Source organism: Gymnoscopelus braueri (genome assembly GCF_963280865.1).
Source record: "Gymnoscopelus braueri genome assembly, chromosome: 22".
NCBI classification, from domain to species: domain Eukaryota; kingdom Metazoa; phylum Chordata; class Actinopteri; order Myctophiformes; family Myctophidae; genus Gymnoscopelus; species Gymnoscopelus braueri.
In genome coordinates, this window is record NC_137624.1 from 15550521 (window position 1) to 15568655 (window position 18135).

The window sequence follows — 18135 nt, forward strand, 5'->3', positions numbered from 1 at the left end:
TGACCATTACCATTATGCTGTATTCACACTGGCATATACACAGTTTTAGTCTGCCATTCATTTTCAATGGAAGCCAGCGACACAGAGCGACACCCGACGTTTGTAACTGCTACAAAATCTGCAAAGCTACAACTACAGCTAAAGCTACAAAAAGTGTTTAACCATTTCCACTCGCGTTCGCTCTCCACACAATTCCTGCCCGTAATATGGGAAAACTAATTATTTACGTCCACTATTAGTTCCATGTTCTTTTTAACCCCAGGCTTTATTTTCCTTCATCAACCAGCGTATTCAACACGTCAAGAGTGACTCGGCGACAGCCGCACTGCGTGGCTTTGTAGTTTGGAATCTTTTGTAGCTGCCAGTGTGAACTCGGCATTACACGCACGCGCACACACACACACACACACACACACACACACACACACACACACACACACACACACACACACACACACACACACACACACACACACACACACACACACACACACACACACACACACACACACACACACATTACTGTTACTGTGTTTCCGTCTGGCGACCAAAGCCTTATAGTTCTACTTGGTCGTGCATCTTGTCGCACACCGGTAAATCAACAAGCTCACAACACGTTGTGAACTTGTAGATCTGCTATTTCATGGTGAGCGACACTGACGTGCAGCTATAAGTGTAATGCTCCACTAACTGCTCCCATGAGACTTAGAATGACCATCAATCTGATCTGGCAAATGGCCTGCTCCTATACCAGCAACATCGTTAGAGTGCCCACCACCAATCATGGATCGCACTGTTAGCCAGGGATAATGTCTTACAATGTGATCTGTGAAAGGAAATCTCTTATTACCGGTACTTGGGAAATGGTCTTTTTACTACGGTGGCTGTGATCGCAGAGGACTAATTTATCCTTCATTATCTTCAAATCTGGTCAGTCCTTGAAGATCAATATACCACAAGATATATACCACAAGAAGTGGTCATCTGATCAGTTGTTTTAGATGTTGTTTCATACTGTTGTGTTTTTTCCTTCACTTTCCTCAAACTTAGTGCGTCTAATCGTGCATCCATTTCAGACTTAAAGAGATAGTTCACCCCCAAAATGACTTTTTGCGAGACCCAAGGGGTCGGCCTACATGAGGCTTTGTACCTGTTTCGTCCATACATGGGCATGCCCCCTTTTCCCTCAGGCCTCAGCCATAAAAGTCTGTCCCCCTTTCGTCCATACATGGGCATAGACACAGGCTGACACGTCATGTGAAGTCCGGCTTAGCCGTGACGTAGTGCTCTGATCTTATAAAGTACTTATTCTGGGTCTGGCAGAACCAGGTCTCCTGGTCTTTGTTTTCATAATATAACATTTTTATCCAAAACAGTTCCGGTGTGTAAAATGTTCCGTTGGACGTTGCATCTGAAAGAAGCACCAGGATACAATAGATACCAGACCGCTGTGACAGTGGGACTCAGGGTGTTCCATTTTAGAGGTTACGATGATCATCCTATTCAGGTTTGCATCTTCAACACAGTGTCCTTACGTTGGAGGGAATTGCCACCAGCGACAGCTGAAGGAGGAGAATATCCCCTTGATGTTCCCTCATTGTACGATGGCCACACAACTGTGCTGATAGAGGATATGATTTACATGTGGGGTGGTTATAATTGGGTCTTAGAGGATTACTGCAATTCGGTTTATGCATTTGATGTTGATATCCTCAGATGGTTCAAACACAAGGTCTCTGGGACTGTTCCAGAGGGGAGGGGGTACCACTCAGCCTGTGTCATGGGGAAGGTCATGTATGTCTATGGAGGATGTAGATATAGATATTACAACACCCCAACCTGGTTCAATGACATCCACAAGTTGGACACCACCACAATGGTGTGGTCTTTAATTAACACCAGAGGAACTCTGGCACCTTTTCTACACTCTCCTTCCGCCACCATCATTGGGACAAAGATGTTTGTATTTGGGGATGAGAATCAGAACGGGGACGAGGATCTGATCGGGGAAAACAACAACATCCGAGTGTTTGACACAGATACCAACTGCTGGCTGAGCACACCTTCTGCACAGCTTCTTCCAGGAGGACCCTGTTATTATCCCTCAGCCTTTGCCTACAATGGAGAGCTGTACATAATTCGTTGTGAAAGTGATGATTATACTGACTTTGATGTTGGATATTCAACCCAGAGACCTTTTCCTGGAGGGTCAACACACATAAAATAGATTTTGGGTTTAGTATGTGCTGTTGCTTGGTGGAAGATCCTCTTCAATACAGACCTGTATGTCTTAGACTTAAGTCCTAGTCTGAAGATGTTATGCAAGCTGGCAGTTATTCAGTACAATATGGAGCAGTCAGAACTCCCACACGACATCAGGTGCGAACTGGCAGCCATGAATGTTTCAGAAGAAGAAGACGACGACGAAGATGAATCTGAAGATGAAGAAGACAGAGAAGAACTGGCAGCCATGACTCTTTCAGAAACAAGGGAACCAGGAGACCTGGTACTGCCAGACCCCTGCACACACGCCATGCGAAGTCCGGCCATTCAGATCTCAACCACTAGGGGTCTGGCAGTGCTCCGAGGAGCACTTATTCTAGTTTTCTATCGATTAGTCACCCCGTGGAGACTTGAATTCATGGATTTTTTTTTGTTTTTGTCGCATTCCTAAGCCAATAATTTGATGACCAGCGGACCGGTAGGCAGCGGTTCCGGTAGGAGACACAAAGGAGACTCTTTGTGTCTCCTACCGGAGCCGCTGCCGGTCATCAAATTATTGGCTTAGGAATGCAACCAAAAATATCCATAGATTCAAGTCTCCATGGGGTGACTAATTGATAGAAAAAAGGTCATTTTGGGGGTGAACTATCCCTTTAATACAATTGATTGCAATATTGCTCCTGAAGGATATTAAAATGACCAAGCAGTTGTTCCCACCAGACACGTACAGTACTGTACACATTGGATGATGAGCAGAATTGGTGGGGTTTTATTGACAGCCAAGTCAAATCTAACTTTTTAAAGTCACATTAGTCATATTGTTTGGAGTGAGAATGCATGTCCGCATTCGTGGGACTACCGTCGCGTTAAACATCTGACACTTCTGGTCAGATGTGTGCTGTAGAGCAGTGGATCCCATAACGTTTTAGCTCGAGACCCAAAAGAGAAATGTTCCAAGTTTTCTTTGAAAAAAATATATTTTTTTCATATATGTTATACCCAAAAATGGGCCCTGACACACTGTTTGGGAACCGCTGTTGTAGAAAACAGAAGACAGATACAGTAAATACATTCAAGTGCAAGCATTACTAACAGGAAAGGGCTGTGCCCCCCACCAACTGTAATGGATCTATACGCACGCGCACACACACGCACACACACACACACACACACACACACACACACACACATACACACACACACACACACACACACACACACACACACACACACACACACACACACACACACACACACACACACACACACAATTTCGATTGTTTCATTGTTCACTGTCTCCCTGCAGGCATACAGCATGTTTAAAGTGATTTGTCTTGCCGATAATCTGATGGTGGTAAGCCTGCGATGACAGGAGAAAGGAGTGACAATACTTTTGTAAATCCAGAGATGTCAAGTCTAGACCCCAAATGCAAGTCCAACTCAAATTATTTGACTTTTATCATATGCCATCTGTCAGAGGAAGAGCATTGTGTTATATGATATGATATTTATTGATTGGTGAAATCAATGATCCTGAAGCACTACTTTTTAACCCCTTAAAGCACTATTAACTGGGGTCCCCCAGGGCTCTATACTTGGTTCACTCCCTTTTCCCTCTACACCAAAACTCTTTGCCGGAAATAGGCAAACTACAAGCTAACAATGTGTTGCCAACATATATTACAGCAACAACAGGCACTAGCTCAAATCTGACCTTAACATTAAGTAACTACCTGGAAAAATGTATGTAGTCAGTCCGGTGTCTTTTATTTTCTTCTATATTCTTCACACTGTAAATAATTGGATACTGTGAAGTTCACATGATGTAATTAGTCTGTTTATTTTAGTCCAATGGCATTGAAGTCCAAAAAGCTACCTCCTACGGTATAGCTCCTGTGGAAGCCTTGCTAAAACCTCAGCGTGCGTGCGTGCGTGCGTGCGTGCGTGCGTGCGTGCGTGCGTGCGTGCGTGCGTGCGTGTTGATTCTGTGGCTGGCAGGTGCATAATATGATGCGTCTGGGTTGAGGGAGGGGTTCTAAAAATCTTTGTAACTGTGATCTCCACAGTGTCTTGGCAATCTTTCAGTGATTTTTTGTGGTCGTGAGTTATTATCGACTAATCCGAGTCAATGACTGACTGCTGGCTGATATTACAAATACACAGTCAAATCCTCAGTGTTACTTTATCCATTTGTAACTCTAAAGGTCCTTGGAGCGCCTGAAAATAAAAACATTCGAAGTGTTGTATGTTGTTTGTGTCATGTCATGCCATGACAAGGATGTTGATTTTTCACCACAAATAAAATAATCAACCTGTATGAATGAGGCATCAACTACGTGAATATAGTTTGCTGTGAACATTTTTGGATCGCTTATTTGTCATGCTCCCGGTGTGTGCCTTGCTCCTAGACCCGTGCGGCTCATATTAAAAATAGCCTTCTGTGTTTGACATCAACATTTAGGTGCCCTCTTTGGCAAAGACACTGTTTGTGCTGAGATGCATCTGAGGAAATGCTTGGCCGACGGAAGGATAATGTGGAAAGACAAATGTCTACTTACCTTATATAAACTATCCAAAGTGACCTTATATGATGCCTTAAAGGAGAATTTTGGACTAAGGTTTTCTTACCTTTTCTATGATGTTATGATATCTTAGGATAAAATTTCATAACTCCATCCCGGGTCCGCCACAGCTTAAAACGTGCGCGGATAGGCCTTGCGTTAGATCACATATTTTAATAGGTTTTATTTTATTTTATTTTATTTTTTTTGAGATCTGACCTTCATAGTGACAGAACACTATGCAACCAAAAAAAATAACCTAAGTCTCGCTAGACGAGATTGAAATCTCGAGATTTCAATCTCGTCTAGCGAGACTTCTGTTTGTTTGTTTTTTGGACAGTGTTCTGTCACTATGAACGTTAGATCTAAAAATAAAAATAAAAAATAAATTCTCCTTTAAGTTGCCTTACTTACTTGTTTTTTTCACTCTCACACCTGTTCAAAAAAAGAAGACTGCAGGATTTGGAATAGACCCAATAACATAAAACTTATATCAATATTTATAACGGAGACAGTGCACTATTAAACTTAATATCTCCCTGTGTTTATGTTTAATAAGTCTCCCAACAATCTCCGGGAACCGCCGGAGCAGATAAGGAGGCCGGAGCAGACGTATCCTGGTTGTCGGGGGCGATAGAGTATCAATCATAACACAGCTAACACAGCTTTCAGAATGGTAGCACTGCTATTAAGAGGCAAATCAAATAATCCTCAATCTGCCATTCAAAGCAAACGTGGCCGGTACGGAGGAAAAGATTCCTATCGTGGAAATGCAGGAAGTCGTAGAGCCGGGCAGAACAAAGCAGAAGTCAAGAATATTGTTTCTTTCATTGATTAGATATGCCTTGTACATTATATGTTGTTACTGACAATTTAAGCCAGTCTGAGATAAAGGAAAATGGCTGGAATTTATATATTTATCATTATCATTAGTATTTTTATTATTTGTATTATTATTAAAAAACAAAATGTATTTAAATGACTCCATCGGCGACAGCTGTGTCTGGGAGGAGGCATTGTGTTTTAGGATTGTCCATCCGTCCGCCCATCTGTCTGTTCGTCCCAACCTTGTGTCTCACAATACTCTTGAGGGTATTTCATGACATTTGGCACAAATATCCACATGGACTCAAGGATTAACAGATTTGATGTAAGTGGTCAAATGTCAAGGTCACTGTGACCTCATGTCTGTCCCAAATATTTTCAAACAATATCTCAGGAACGCCTTGAGGGAATGTCATGACAATTGGCACAAACGTCCACTTGCACTCAAGGATGAACTCAACGAAGTACAGTTTACAGTTTACAGTTTAGGCATTTAGCAGACGCTCTTAATCCAGAGCGATTTACAGTAAGCAAGGACACAAGATAATACATCATAATACACATAATACATCAAATGCATTAAAAATAGTAATTTAATAATAAAGTAATACATAGTAATCCAATAATCGAATAACTAATACATACGTAAACCAATAACCTATCATCGGCCTACATTGACACTATACACACACTATAGGATGCCAGGCCAACAATGACCTGGCATCTGTCTACATATCATGCTATATAAGTTACATTTTAGCCTTTGCATAATCCTGCAAGGTCATCAAGGCTAGGGCAAGTGCTACGGAAGTAGGTGGTCAAAGGTCAAGATCACGGTGGCCTCCCAAAACACGTTCATGAAATTCCTTCAAAGTCTACATTCACTTCGTGAATGTAGGCTAGAAAATCTAAAATCTAGGCTAGAAAATCACCACCAGACACCAATTGTGTTGATGAAACTGTTAAAATAAAAGTTTTGGGGATCAAGGTCTTGTGGTCAGAATAACACATTTTTCCCTATAACCCGAACACATTTTACTAATATCAACAAATGATTGATATTAGTAAACGTCACAGTCAAAATGTATTTCCAAAGCAGAGGTCCAGATAAGCTCACACAGTGTTTGTTGTTCTGTTGTATTCATTCAGCAAACAAATAACTAGTATTGTCTACTTCTTAAAGTACTACCCATGAACTCACACACACACATACATACACATGTACACTATACACAGAACACACATACAAAATACACAACGCATACACTCACACATGCTTAAACTAGCTTTACACACAAAAACATACTCATAAGCTTTGAAATGGGCCCATAGTATAACTTTTACAAAGGGTGGTCCAGAGTTTTTCTTTACTGATGAGGTGCAGAACATTTCAAATATTTTGGCAGACAACAGTGTGTATGTTTCATGGCTGTCAACACTCCCCTCACTTCCACGGGAGGCTCTCTTATTTTGAAGGCAACATTATTTTTTCCTCCCTCTTCGCTAAGGCTTATAGATAGCTTTCAATATTTCAACATGACAAATTGCTCCAAATGGCAAATCTCCTTTATTTTCAGAGCCAAATATTGGCAGAGATGGTTCTCTTCTGTGTCACTGCTGGTTATCTAGAGGAGAGAGGGAATATGCGAGCAGTTGTAACTGCTAAGAGTCCTCGTGAACTGGAAAGGCCATGTAGGAGATTAAATAAACAGAGGTTGTACAGTCTGTAGTGAAGGGGGAGATCAAATTCCAGGTTTTTAAGTTTGGGATTTGTACCAAAACGTCTGGGTAAGTCTGGCCTGTGGCTGGGTGGGGGGGATTATAGTGGGATGACCCACAGTTTGTGTTTACAGAGTAAGGAAGTCTTTTTTTTTGTGGAAAAAATGCTTATTTTTTTCTAGTGAACTGATTCTTGCTGATTTATCATTTACAGCAACTGCAGAGGATATGGTACAGTGGAAGGTCATACTAGAATGCAATCAGAAGGCTGAGCCTTGACCTACACACACATAATTCACCTTTAATACTCATTATTTCATTCCCATATCCTCCCTTTATCATTAATGCTATCATCGTGCTCGCTTCCTGCCCGCCCTCGCTCTCTCTCTCTCTCTCTCTCACACACACACACACACACACACACACACACACACACACACACACTCAATGATAATAAATAAAAAACAGACAAACTGAAGCACACTGCTCAAGCTGAGTGGTTGTGTTTCCGGTCTAGGAGTGTGACAGAGAGCTGGCCTAGCTGCATTAGCACGCTGCTGCACAGTACAGAGAAATACACTGGGAAATCATCAGTGTTTATTTAACTCTGAAAGAGTTAAAAATGGGCCCAAGTACGAGTCCATTTGGGGCCATTTGTAACAGTTATTAAATGAATGTTAATGAACACTGAGGATTTTATGGTGTATCGCAGTCATACATAGCGCAAGATCGGAGCGTGTGTGTGCGTGTGCGTGTGCGTGTGCGTGTGTGTGTGCGTGTGACATGCTGCTGCTGTCTGGTTTCCTCTGTTGTGTTTTCTGAAAGCAGGAACACTCGTAAAAGCAGACCAGATGGAAAAAACATGTTTAAGCCTCATATCACACCAGGCGTCATTCACACACACACACCCACACACACACACACACATTTGCACATGGGGCAGCGGCGGCTCAGGAGGTAGAGCGGCCGTTTGGGAACCGGACGTTTCCCTGTTAGATCCCCGGATCCTCCTAGCTTTGTGTCTGAAGCCTAGTTCGGATCAACAAGAGGAAAAAAATAAAGTTTTAAGCCAGACGTGTACTTCATTGTGCTTTGCCTTGTGATGAGTTTGTAGACTTGGCTATTTTCACAATGTATGATGTAGCACACTTTTCAGCATTAGCACGTCGAAAAATGGCAGCAGTCTGAATTACCCCTAAAGTGTCCTTGAACAAGACACTGAACCACTGAAGTGCTCCTGGCGAGCAGGTTGGTGCGTCCACTGTGAATGTGTCTGTGTATGTCAGTGGTTTTCAACCCTTTTTATATCAAGGTCCATTATTTATTCGGCATTTGAGCCACGGACCACCATGAGATTTAGTCTCTCAGACCCAAAACTTAGAATATTTTGTTATCGTTGGATAAGATTTTGTCCACGATTCCATGCTGTATTGATGTTGGTACCATAGGAGAGATAACAGGCAAACGTAACATAACAGGCAAACAATATTTCTTCTACTTTCTCTAATTGTGTAGACTTCTTGTAAATTAAGTAATGGAGATGATTAACAATACTTTAACTATTGAGAGCGTAAAATGAAACCAAACGGACCCGTAAGGGTCCTTTTGGTTTCATTTTACCCTCTCAAGAGTTAAAGATCTAATAAGGGTCTATTTGGTTACCAACTCTCCATCATTTATCTGGGAACCACCTGGAACCCCCTCAAGGACCACTGGTGGTCCATGGACCACTGGTTGAGAACCACCGGTGTAAATGAATTCATGTAACACACATTGTAAAGCTCTTCGGATAAAAGGCGCTATAGAAATGCAGACCTTTTACAAAAGGCACGCAAACGCACATTACCCTCTCTGTGCAATGTTGTAATTAGTGACCTGAAAACAACACAGCATGTGTTTTGTTGCTAAAAGTCCTTCTTAGTGACCTTTTTTTGTCCTAATAAGCCCCCGTTCCGGTCTTAATGAATGCATATGAAACACATTGGGCTCCAGCTCCATCCCAGATGGCTATCACTGAAACAAGACTACATGTTAAAGGGAATGTTTTGGAGGGTGAGGGGTGCTTGTTTGTTTTAGTGTCAAGGATGGGCTTAATTACGACCCGCGACAAAAAAACGTATGTTGGTACTGTGGTGTGTTCAAAACATTTTCATGTCAAGGACCCCCAAAATAATATGTATTTGGTCGCAGACCCCCATTACAAATTATTTTTAATTACCCCGAGAAGCAAAGATTTGAGTTAAAAATTTTCACCTTAAAAAGAATATATTCATATATCAAAGATTTTCAAAAAATTTTTCCCCAAAAATAGCAGATATCCAAGTTGGATATCTGCCATTTTTGAATAGCCAAAGAAATCTAAAATGACACAGATGCGTTCCCAGTCTTTATGGGTTAACAAGCATTGAGCACTAATGAGTACTCCATGCACTTTCCAACCCATAGCCTAGTATAGTTCATGGTTCTGAGCATGTAAGGAGCTTTTTCTCCTTTGTAATGACCACCACTGTTAAACACACTATCACGCATGCATACACGCACACAGGCACAGACGCACACACAGTATATATATACTGTATATACACGTATATAAAGCAAAGGTCTCAAGGTAGTGCAACAGCCCCAGTAATTTTCTTGGTTGAGGTTTTTTCCATGCCTACAATCCTTTCATCAGGTTAGGTCAACACATTTTTCAAGTGCTAAATATCTCACCTCAGAGTGTAACACAGATTGAGAGATATCACATCATTCACATCAAAGCACACAGCAAATGTCAGAGGCATTCCTCTTAGCTGAAAATATTAACAACTCTCTTCGCTAATGTGATTTCAGTCCATGTACACTGTCATAATGTGTGGCCTGTGGTTTTTGAGCTGTGCTCCTTTTACTGACAGTTTTGATCAATGTAGGCCTGGGATTTTCATTTGCTCTATTCTGAATAACTCCATGGCAGCGTGTCCTCCTCTATTTAAACATACTCTTGATGATGTATCGTATTGTTCTTTCCTTTGGTCATAGAGAATTGCAAAGAATTAGCTACGTTTCAGAGATTTGCATTCCCAACTAGCATCGTTCCCAATTAAATCATTTAAAATAGAGGCTTCAGACGTTCAGAGCCCGGTGAGGAGCAGAGGTGAGGCAGTTATTTTGGGCTTCTTTTACTATTCATCTTGTCTTCAGTCTGTGGTGACTGAGTACTTTAACATCTGCTTTGTTTATTGTGTTTGAATTGAACTTTGACCCCCCTCCCCCCCCCCCGACCCCCTCCCCCCCCCGACCCCCCTTATCCAAACAACTGCACCCCACTGTGCTTGAAAGAGGTGGTCTTGTAAGTGAAACCTGGAGTGGTTCGTTTTTTTAATTACCAATTGACCTAACAGATTGTATTCTGCACAGTAAAACCCAGAGTGTTCATCTAATTCGGAAAGTATAAAAATGGGCCCCTGAAGAATGTATGCAGTAGGCCAATGCATTGTTCACGACCCCAAAATGTATCCGAATTAATGTCATTGCCACCAGTGCACTCAGAAGCTAAAACTCCATACATTCCTGCAGACTGAAGCATAGATTGTAAGGTGGATGAAGGATGATTTAAGCAGTTAAGTAAACTGTGTAAAGCATTCAGGCCATGCATCAATCGACTCTAAAAAATAAAGATGTTAGTTTGTTAGTTTTGGATTGTCTGCCTTGCGTTCCCCCCTCCACTACATACATGCGTTTAGAGTGTCGGCTCACTGTATGAAAACTACAAGCAAAATGGCTGCCAAGAGGGGTCAACGCAGGGCGTGTCTGCCCTATTGGTTGGCGCCAAAGCACTGCTCATGGTTCATCAGTGTTGAACCCGATGCTTCGCACGTGCCAGACTTCACGCGCTTAGGTGACGTCAACGTGACGCAACAGGCCCCTCCGCCCGTTGTTCTCATATAATAGAAGTGAACAGGGAAGCTGATGCTTCTGGCACATCTGACGCTGTTGTCAGACCGGGGGCTTTACACATGGCCTGAGCCAAACTAATTGGTCTCCGAGCTAGATGTGACTACACACCTGTTGTGCATCGAGATGCACACAGGATAAATCAGCCATCCCCACTCACATTCTTCAAATAAGGAAAGAAATAAGGAAAGGACCTGCAGTAAGCATCACTTCATTGGTCTGACAATTCCAGCTGGCAGATTTGACGCACTGAGAGGCAAACTGGAGCCAGACATTTTGATGGAATGCGTTGAAGTCAATGAGAGCCATGTGGACAAGCCAAGAGCATGAATAATAAACACTATCTTTGAATGACTGCGACCTTTGTAAAATAATCGGTTGAGAGAAATGAAATGAAAAGATATCACACGTTGTTTTCTGACGTATTGTTTTTTTGTTGTGCACACTATATGATTTGATTGAGGTATCTAAAGAGCACAGAGGAAGTTTCTGACAAGTATGGGCTGTCATCGTGAGACTGCCATTAGTGACAGCCTGTCATGAACAAGTTTTCATGACGACTAGCCCATAGGCCTACTGCCCAGTCGGAAACGTACTCTGTGCTCTTCAGATACCTCAATAACATGACATCAGAAAACCGCATGATGTATCGAACCCATGATCTGACAAATGTCGCAATCTTTAAGAAATGTTGTTTATTCATGAGCTTGTCCAACCGGCTCTCATTGCCTCTCAATGTGTGTATGGCCAATCCTATAGAACGTGTCCCATCCTTCTTTACAAGTATATTCTTTACTTGTATCTTATTTCCTTGTGGCTAACTATGATACGGCATGGCAGGCAGTATGTAAATAGAATTGGAAATTGGAAATAAAGGACTTTGAGATTCTTCCTTTGTGCCTGTCAAACCGATCTATTTCCCTTTGTACCTGCTACATTTCTTACCAGGGAACGGGTGAACAGTTGTGACCACATGGCTTCTGTTTACTAGGTGTGGTCTGCTTCATTTGGAAAGCAGACCAAATGGAAACAACACTTTGATTTACTTACACACTTTGGCCTATTGGGGCCCAAGAGGTGAGAATACGCCCTAAAAGCAAGAGCTCTGATGTAGGACTGGTTTGCTTCATTAGTCATTGTGGAGTTTAAACAGTGCATGGCTGTTAGCAGTGAATGCCTCCCAAAGCTCTGCCTCTGGTGTGTTGCCCTGCCCTCTCAAAGGTTCATTGTGACATCACTGAAGCCTATATTTAAGTTCAAATTCAAGACTCTCCTGTCCCCAATGGCAGATTAGTTTTGTAAGGCAATGAATACAACACAATACAAAGGCTCACAAGGGGGAAAAAAGTTAATTGGAACAAAGTAAATGGAAACTAAATAATTACTGTATGACTGACCTGCTGAAACTGTGATTACCTAACCACTTAATCCCTGTATTTAGTTGACTGGAGTCCCCCAGTGCACTGTGCTCGCTGTTTTCCCTCTACACTAAATATCTTCACCAAAAATCGACTGTACAAGCTCTAAAATGTACAAGATCTACAAGTTCACCATGCGTCACAATGTGACGAGTTGTGAGCTTGTAGGGTTCAAGTGGGTAAGATAGTATTCAAGTGGGCAAACCTACAATGGCATGTACACTAGGGGTGGGACGATATATTGATATCGCGATATATCGCGATACTTTCTCCCGCGATAAATAATCGATATACTGGCGGAAAAAAAACGATATAAAAAAAGAAAAGAAAAATGTTTTAGTTTGTGATACGTTGTTTTTCCGACTCTGTATTTGTGTAATGATGATTTTGAACTGTTTGGTGCTATTTTATGTGTTTATGAATTGAATACAAGGACTATCGTGATATATCGTTGGTGAAATTGCATGCAATATATCGTGATATCGCAATATATCGAATATCGTGATATTATTGTTATCGAGGGCCTAATATCGCCACAGATATCGTATCGTGAGATACCCATATCGTCCCACCCCTAATGTACACGCACACGCACACGCACACGCACACACTACAACACGAATCATGAACAGACATTGATAGAGCTAATAAGTTTGCACAGGAAATAAAACTATTTATACAATTATTTGCTATTTAACTCCGCTATTGCATCCATCAGCACCAGTTTGTTAATGCGTTTTTCTCATCCCTTGTCTTTTAGAAAACTTTCACTTGAACTCCAGCCATGGATATGGATAATGAACAGTGCTACTACAATGAGACCATCGCCTTCTTCTACAACCGCAGTGGCAAAGACCTCGCCACGGACTGGAACACGGTCAGCAAGCTGGTGATGGGCCTGGGCATCACCGTGTGCATCTTCATCATGCTCGCCAACCTGCTGGTGATGATCGCCATCTACGTCAACCGGAGGTTCCACTTCCCCATCTACTACCTGATGGCCAACCTCGCCGCCGCCGACTTCTTCGCGGGGCTCGCCTACTTCTACCTGATGTTCAACACGGGGCCGAACACCCGGCGCCTGACCGTGTCGACGTGGCTCCTCCGCCAGGGCCTGATCGACACCAGCCTGACGGCGTCCGTGGCCAACCTGCTGGCCATCGCCATCGAGCGCCACATCACGGTGTTCCGCATGCAGCTGCACACGCGCATGAGCAACCGCCGCGTGGTGGTCGTGATCGTCATCATCTGGACCATGTCCATCGTCATGGGCGCCATCCCGAGCGTCGGCTGGAACTGCATCTGCAGCCTCGACACCTGCTCCAACATGGCGCCCCTCTACAGCAACTCCTACCTGGTCTTCTGGGCCGTCTTCAACCTGGTCACCTTCGTCGTCATGGTGACGCTGTACGCCCACATCTTCGTGTACGTGCGCCAGAGGACCATGAGGATGTCGCGGCACAGCTCGGGCCCGCGGCGCAACCGCGACACGATGATGTCGCTGCTGAAGACCGTGGTGATTGTACTGGGTGAGAAAAGGAACTCTGATCAATTTGTCTGTCTGTCTGTCTGTCTGTCTGTCTGTCTGTCTGTCTGTCTGTCTGTCTGTCTGTCTGTCTGTCTGTCTGTCTGTCTGTCTGTCTGTCTGTCTGTCTGTCTGTCTGTCTGTCTTTCTCTCTTAGCTTATTTGGTGATCTAACCTCATGGATGACCCGAATCACAAAGTGTTGTTTCATTCCGTTTCCTTGTACAGGATGCATTCTCGTACCAGGATATTTGGTGGCCATCTATAAAATAAAAGGTCACCAAATACTTAGATGTTTTAAATACCTTAGTTAAATATTTTATATATTATGAATTAGAGTTGTAGTTGTAATACGACCAGGATGAGTGGTGGTCTATGGATCGCACTGTAGATGTTTGTGCGTGCTTGCGTGTGAGTAGAGTGAGTCAGGGAATGTTTGTGTAAGTGAGCAGCATGTTTGTGTGTGTGCGTGTGCGTGTGCGTGTGCGTGCGCGTGTGTGCGTGTGTGTGTGTGTGTGTGTGTGAGATCAGCCACAGAACAATGTGTCTGTTGATAAGTCCATCAGAGAGGCTGTATCATTCAGCACTGGGCTCTAGCCCAGGGTCTGCCTAGCACCACTGCCTCTCACACATCATCTGGAGCCTTGCACAGTAAAATCCTCTTAATTCAACTCAGAAGAGTTAAATTCTTCCCAGTTAAAGGGTAGGGCCACTTTGGTAGAGGTTTGGGTTGTGTATTTACCTTGCCATGATGTAACTCCAAAGGTGGACAAGAAATCAAAAATAATTGCTCCATTGATTAGAAATTGATTATTCTAAATTTGCTCCTCATTGACTTACATTGTACGGTAAAAAAGCTTTCAAAGTCACTCTTTTAGCACGTAAATGAACACGAACAAAGCTTATTCAGACAATATAGAACATCACCAAACCCAGTACTGTTTGTTTTTTTAATACAAATGTTAACTTCCTGCTGATTTTACTATTTGAAGATCCGGATCCGCGAATCCAGTCCGGGTTTTCTTCTTAATAAAAATAGCAAAACCAACAGGAAGTTAACATTCTATATAAAAAAAAACAGTACTGGGTTTGGTGATGTTCTATATTGTCTGAATCAACTTTGTTTGCGTTTGTTTATGTGCTAAAACGTACAACTTTGAGAGCTGTTTTACCGTACAATGTAAGTCAATGAGGAGCATATTTTGAATGATCAATTTCTAATCAATGGAGCAATTATTTTTGATTTCTTGTCCACCTTTGGAGTTACATCATGGCAAGGTAAATACACAACCCTTTAATTCAACAGCGTTTTAGTGTGTAGAACTGGAATGGATGGAGAGTGCACTTCCTCGTACCCATAGTGCTTCAGTACGTACGTCTTATAATGATATTTGTTTCCACTGCATGTCAATTCTGCATTTGATGAAATTATACTCAAGGTAGGCAAGTTAGAAGGTAAGGTGAGTTTCAAGATCACTGTAGGTTCCAGAGCACTACAAAAACAGGTCAAAAGGTTTTTCATACGTCCATGCAGTTATCTGAAGGATATCTACTGTATACACATGACTACAATATATTTTAAGCCAGTTCATTGCTGTTTGCCCCGAAGAAGGTCCACTGACTACTGGCCTTTCCTAATGAACTTGCATGGACCCAACCCAACTTTTTTTGCTTTTTTAGAAGGTGAAGTGAGCTAAACTAAAACATTGAGACCTTGCAGACCACATGTAAACACAGAGCTTCCTCTTGAACTTTTACTTGACGCTCATTCTGTCTGTACACAACACAGAGCGTTTTCTTTCCATTGACGACACTCATTCCCCAAGCTTTAACCTTCACCCTTACATGCCAAACATTGACCCTTACCTTTACCGTAACCATAACGCCTAACACTGCAGCGTTATAGTCTCTATACCGTCTATACTAGGCCTATGTCTGGTCCAGTGATGAGTGAGAATCTATACACAAGTAAAAGTACTATTGCTCCCATGAAAAAAATAAGAATACTTAAAGACGGGGTGCCGTGATTTTCAGTGATGTTTCCCCCCCTAAAACATAACCCTCAGGTATTATGGTTATACTAGGAGGATCTTTTTTTTTTTTTTAAGTGTACAGAAATGGTTAAAATTATGTTTTTATGTGGACACGCCTCCAGTTCGTTAAGCATACCTGGTTCTCACCTTAGCACCTCCTCCACCACCTTAGCACCACCCACCTGTCCTAGTCCCTCCTCCTCCTCATGCCCACACCTGTTGTGTTATGATAATGAGGGGGAGGGTATATTTTTACTATGTCACTAAAGGGCTGTTTTTCTATTGGCACGTTTGGCCCTCAAGGTTTCAGCCTCCAGGTAGAAACTCAAAATAGTCAGAGTAGACATAAAACACCATAAAAACACCACCAGGGCACTTAATGAAGTTCTATCAACCTCATAGACACATGAAAAACAGAAAAAGTGCAAAACCATGTCACCACCTCACACAGTAAAAAAGGGGGTTAATTAGCTATAACATAGGTAAATTAGGCTATCTGAATAGTAGCCCATTCTGATTAAAAACACCAACGGCGCTCGGGTCGTCCACAGAGGTTGTGGGTTCAAATCCACGTGGTGCATCCGGCTTTGTCGGGCGTCTACACCAACACAAGTGGCCCGTGTTCAAGCCGGGCGGGGAGGGTGATATTTGTCACTGTATGTATTACTACGGGCTGGGGCGGCACCTGTCAGCAGGGAGTGTCGGGTGGGAGGAGTACGTCCTCCCGGTGGGAACCGGCTCCTCATTGGCAGGTGAGTCAGTAGGATGCAACAGCAGCAGCGACAACACAGAAACGTGTGGGGGGAGGAATTAATTGGCGTAACGACTAAATTGGGGAGAAAAAGAGGATAAAGCATTATTGGCTACTGTAAATAAATAATATTAAAAAAATACCAGGCCGAGGTCACAACCCAGGCCGAATGAGGGACACAACACAGGGTCAGCTGCGTGAGCAGTAGCTTAAATTACTGCTCACAAATGTGGCAAACAGCCAGGACATTTGCAGTTATCGAGTGACTCAGACAGGCTTTAAAAAAAACATAAAGGTTAGACGTGGTTTTGCGTGTGGATCTGATGCTGGACCCAGCCTCACTGCAACAGAGAGCACAACAGGATTAGGTCCCTTAAAGGAGGAGTTCACCCAAAAAAAATCTTATTTTCTATCAATTACACACCCCATGAAGCCTTGATTTCATGGATTTATTTTTGTTTTTGTGGCATTCCTAAGACAATAATTTGATGACCGTGTGTATTTCCGGTAGGAGACACAAATAATCTAGGACTTTGTGTCTCCTACCGGATACATTAGCCGGTAGGAGACGGGAATCAAATTATTAGCAAAAAATAATCCATGGATTCATAGTGCTTCATAGGGTGTGCAATTGATAGAAAATAAGTAATTTTTTGGGTGAACTCGTCCTTTAAATACAGCCCGGTAATGGTAACTAGTTACCATGACCCAATTACCTGATGTGCCGCAGGTGTGCCTGTGAGTTGGCAGAGCCAGTCCTGTCACCCCCACCCACAGACGGCACCTAGATCACGCGACCCCTGCCACACACAGATTTCAAGCCTGTCAGTCAAGACAGTCAAGATGTATGTCAAACTAGGCTGCACTCAGTAGATTGCATACCTCTGCCAACACTGCAATTGTCAAGATATGTCGCTCGTCTTATGGACAAACCTTTTGTACCGTCCTCAATAAGTCTTCATCTTGACAGTCAGATAAACTCCTCCTTGACATTAAGACTCTGAAGACAGTTGTTCCATATCCACAGGTTTACTAACATTCAAGGAAGGTGAAACTGAAACATACAAATATGCATAATCAAAATTAACTAATACTAACTAATTTAGTAAAGAAAATACTCATCTACAATCATCCATAAACATGTAAG

General features: G+C 42.6%; 1 protein-coding gene across 3 annotated transcripts in view; it reads left to right on the forward strand.

Moving 5' to 3' along the window:
• Positions 1 to 18135, forward strand: part of lpar1 (lysophosphatidic acid receptor 1) — a 70885-nt gene that overhangs the window by 28118 nt on the left and 24632 nt on the right. For all 3 annotated transcript variants that reach the window (XM_080418598.1, XM_080418596.1, XM_080418597.1), the window contains exon 3: positions 13440 to 14208. In XM_080418598.1, the coding sequence (XP_080274724.1) occupies positions 13464 to 14208 (745 nt within the window). In that variant the 5' untranslated portion in view covers positions 13440 to 13463. The remainder of the gene's footprint in view (positions 1 to 13439; positions 14209 to 18135) is intronic.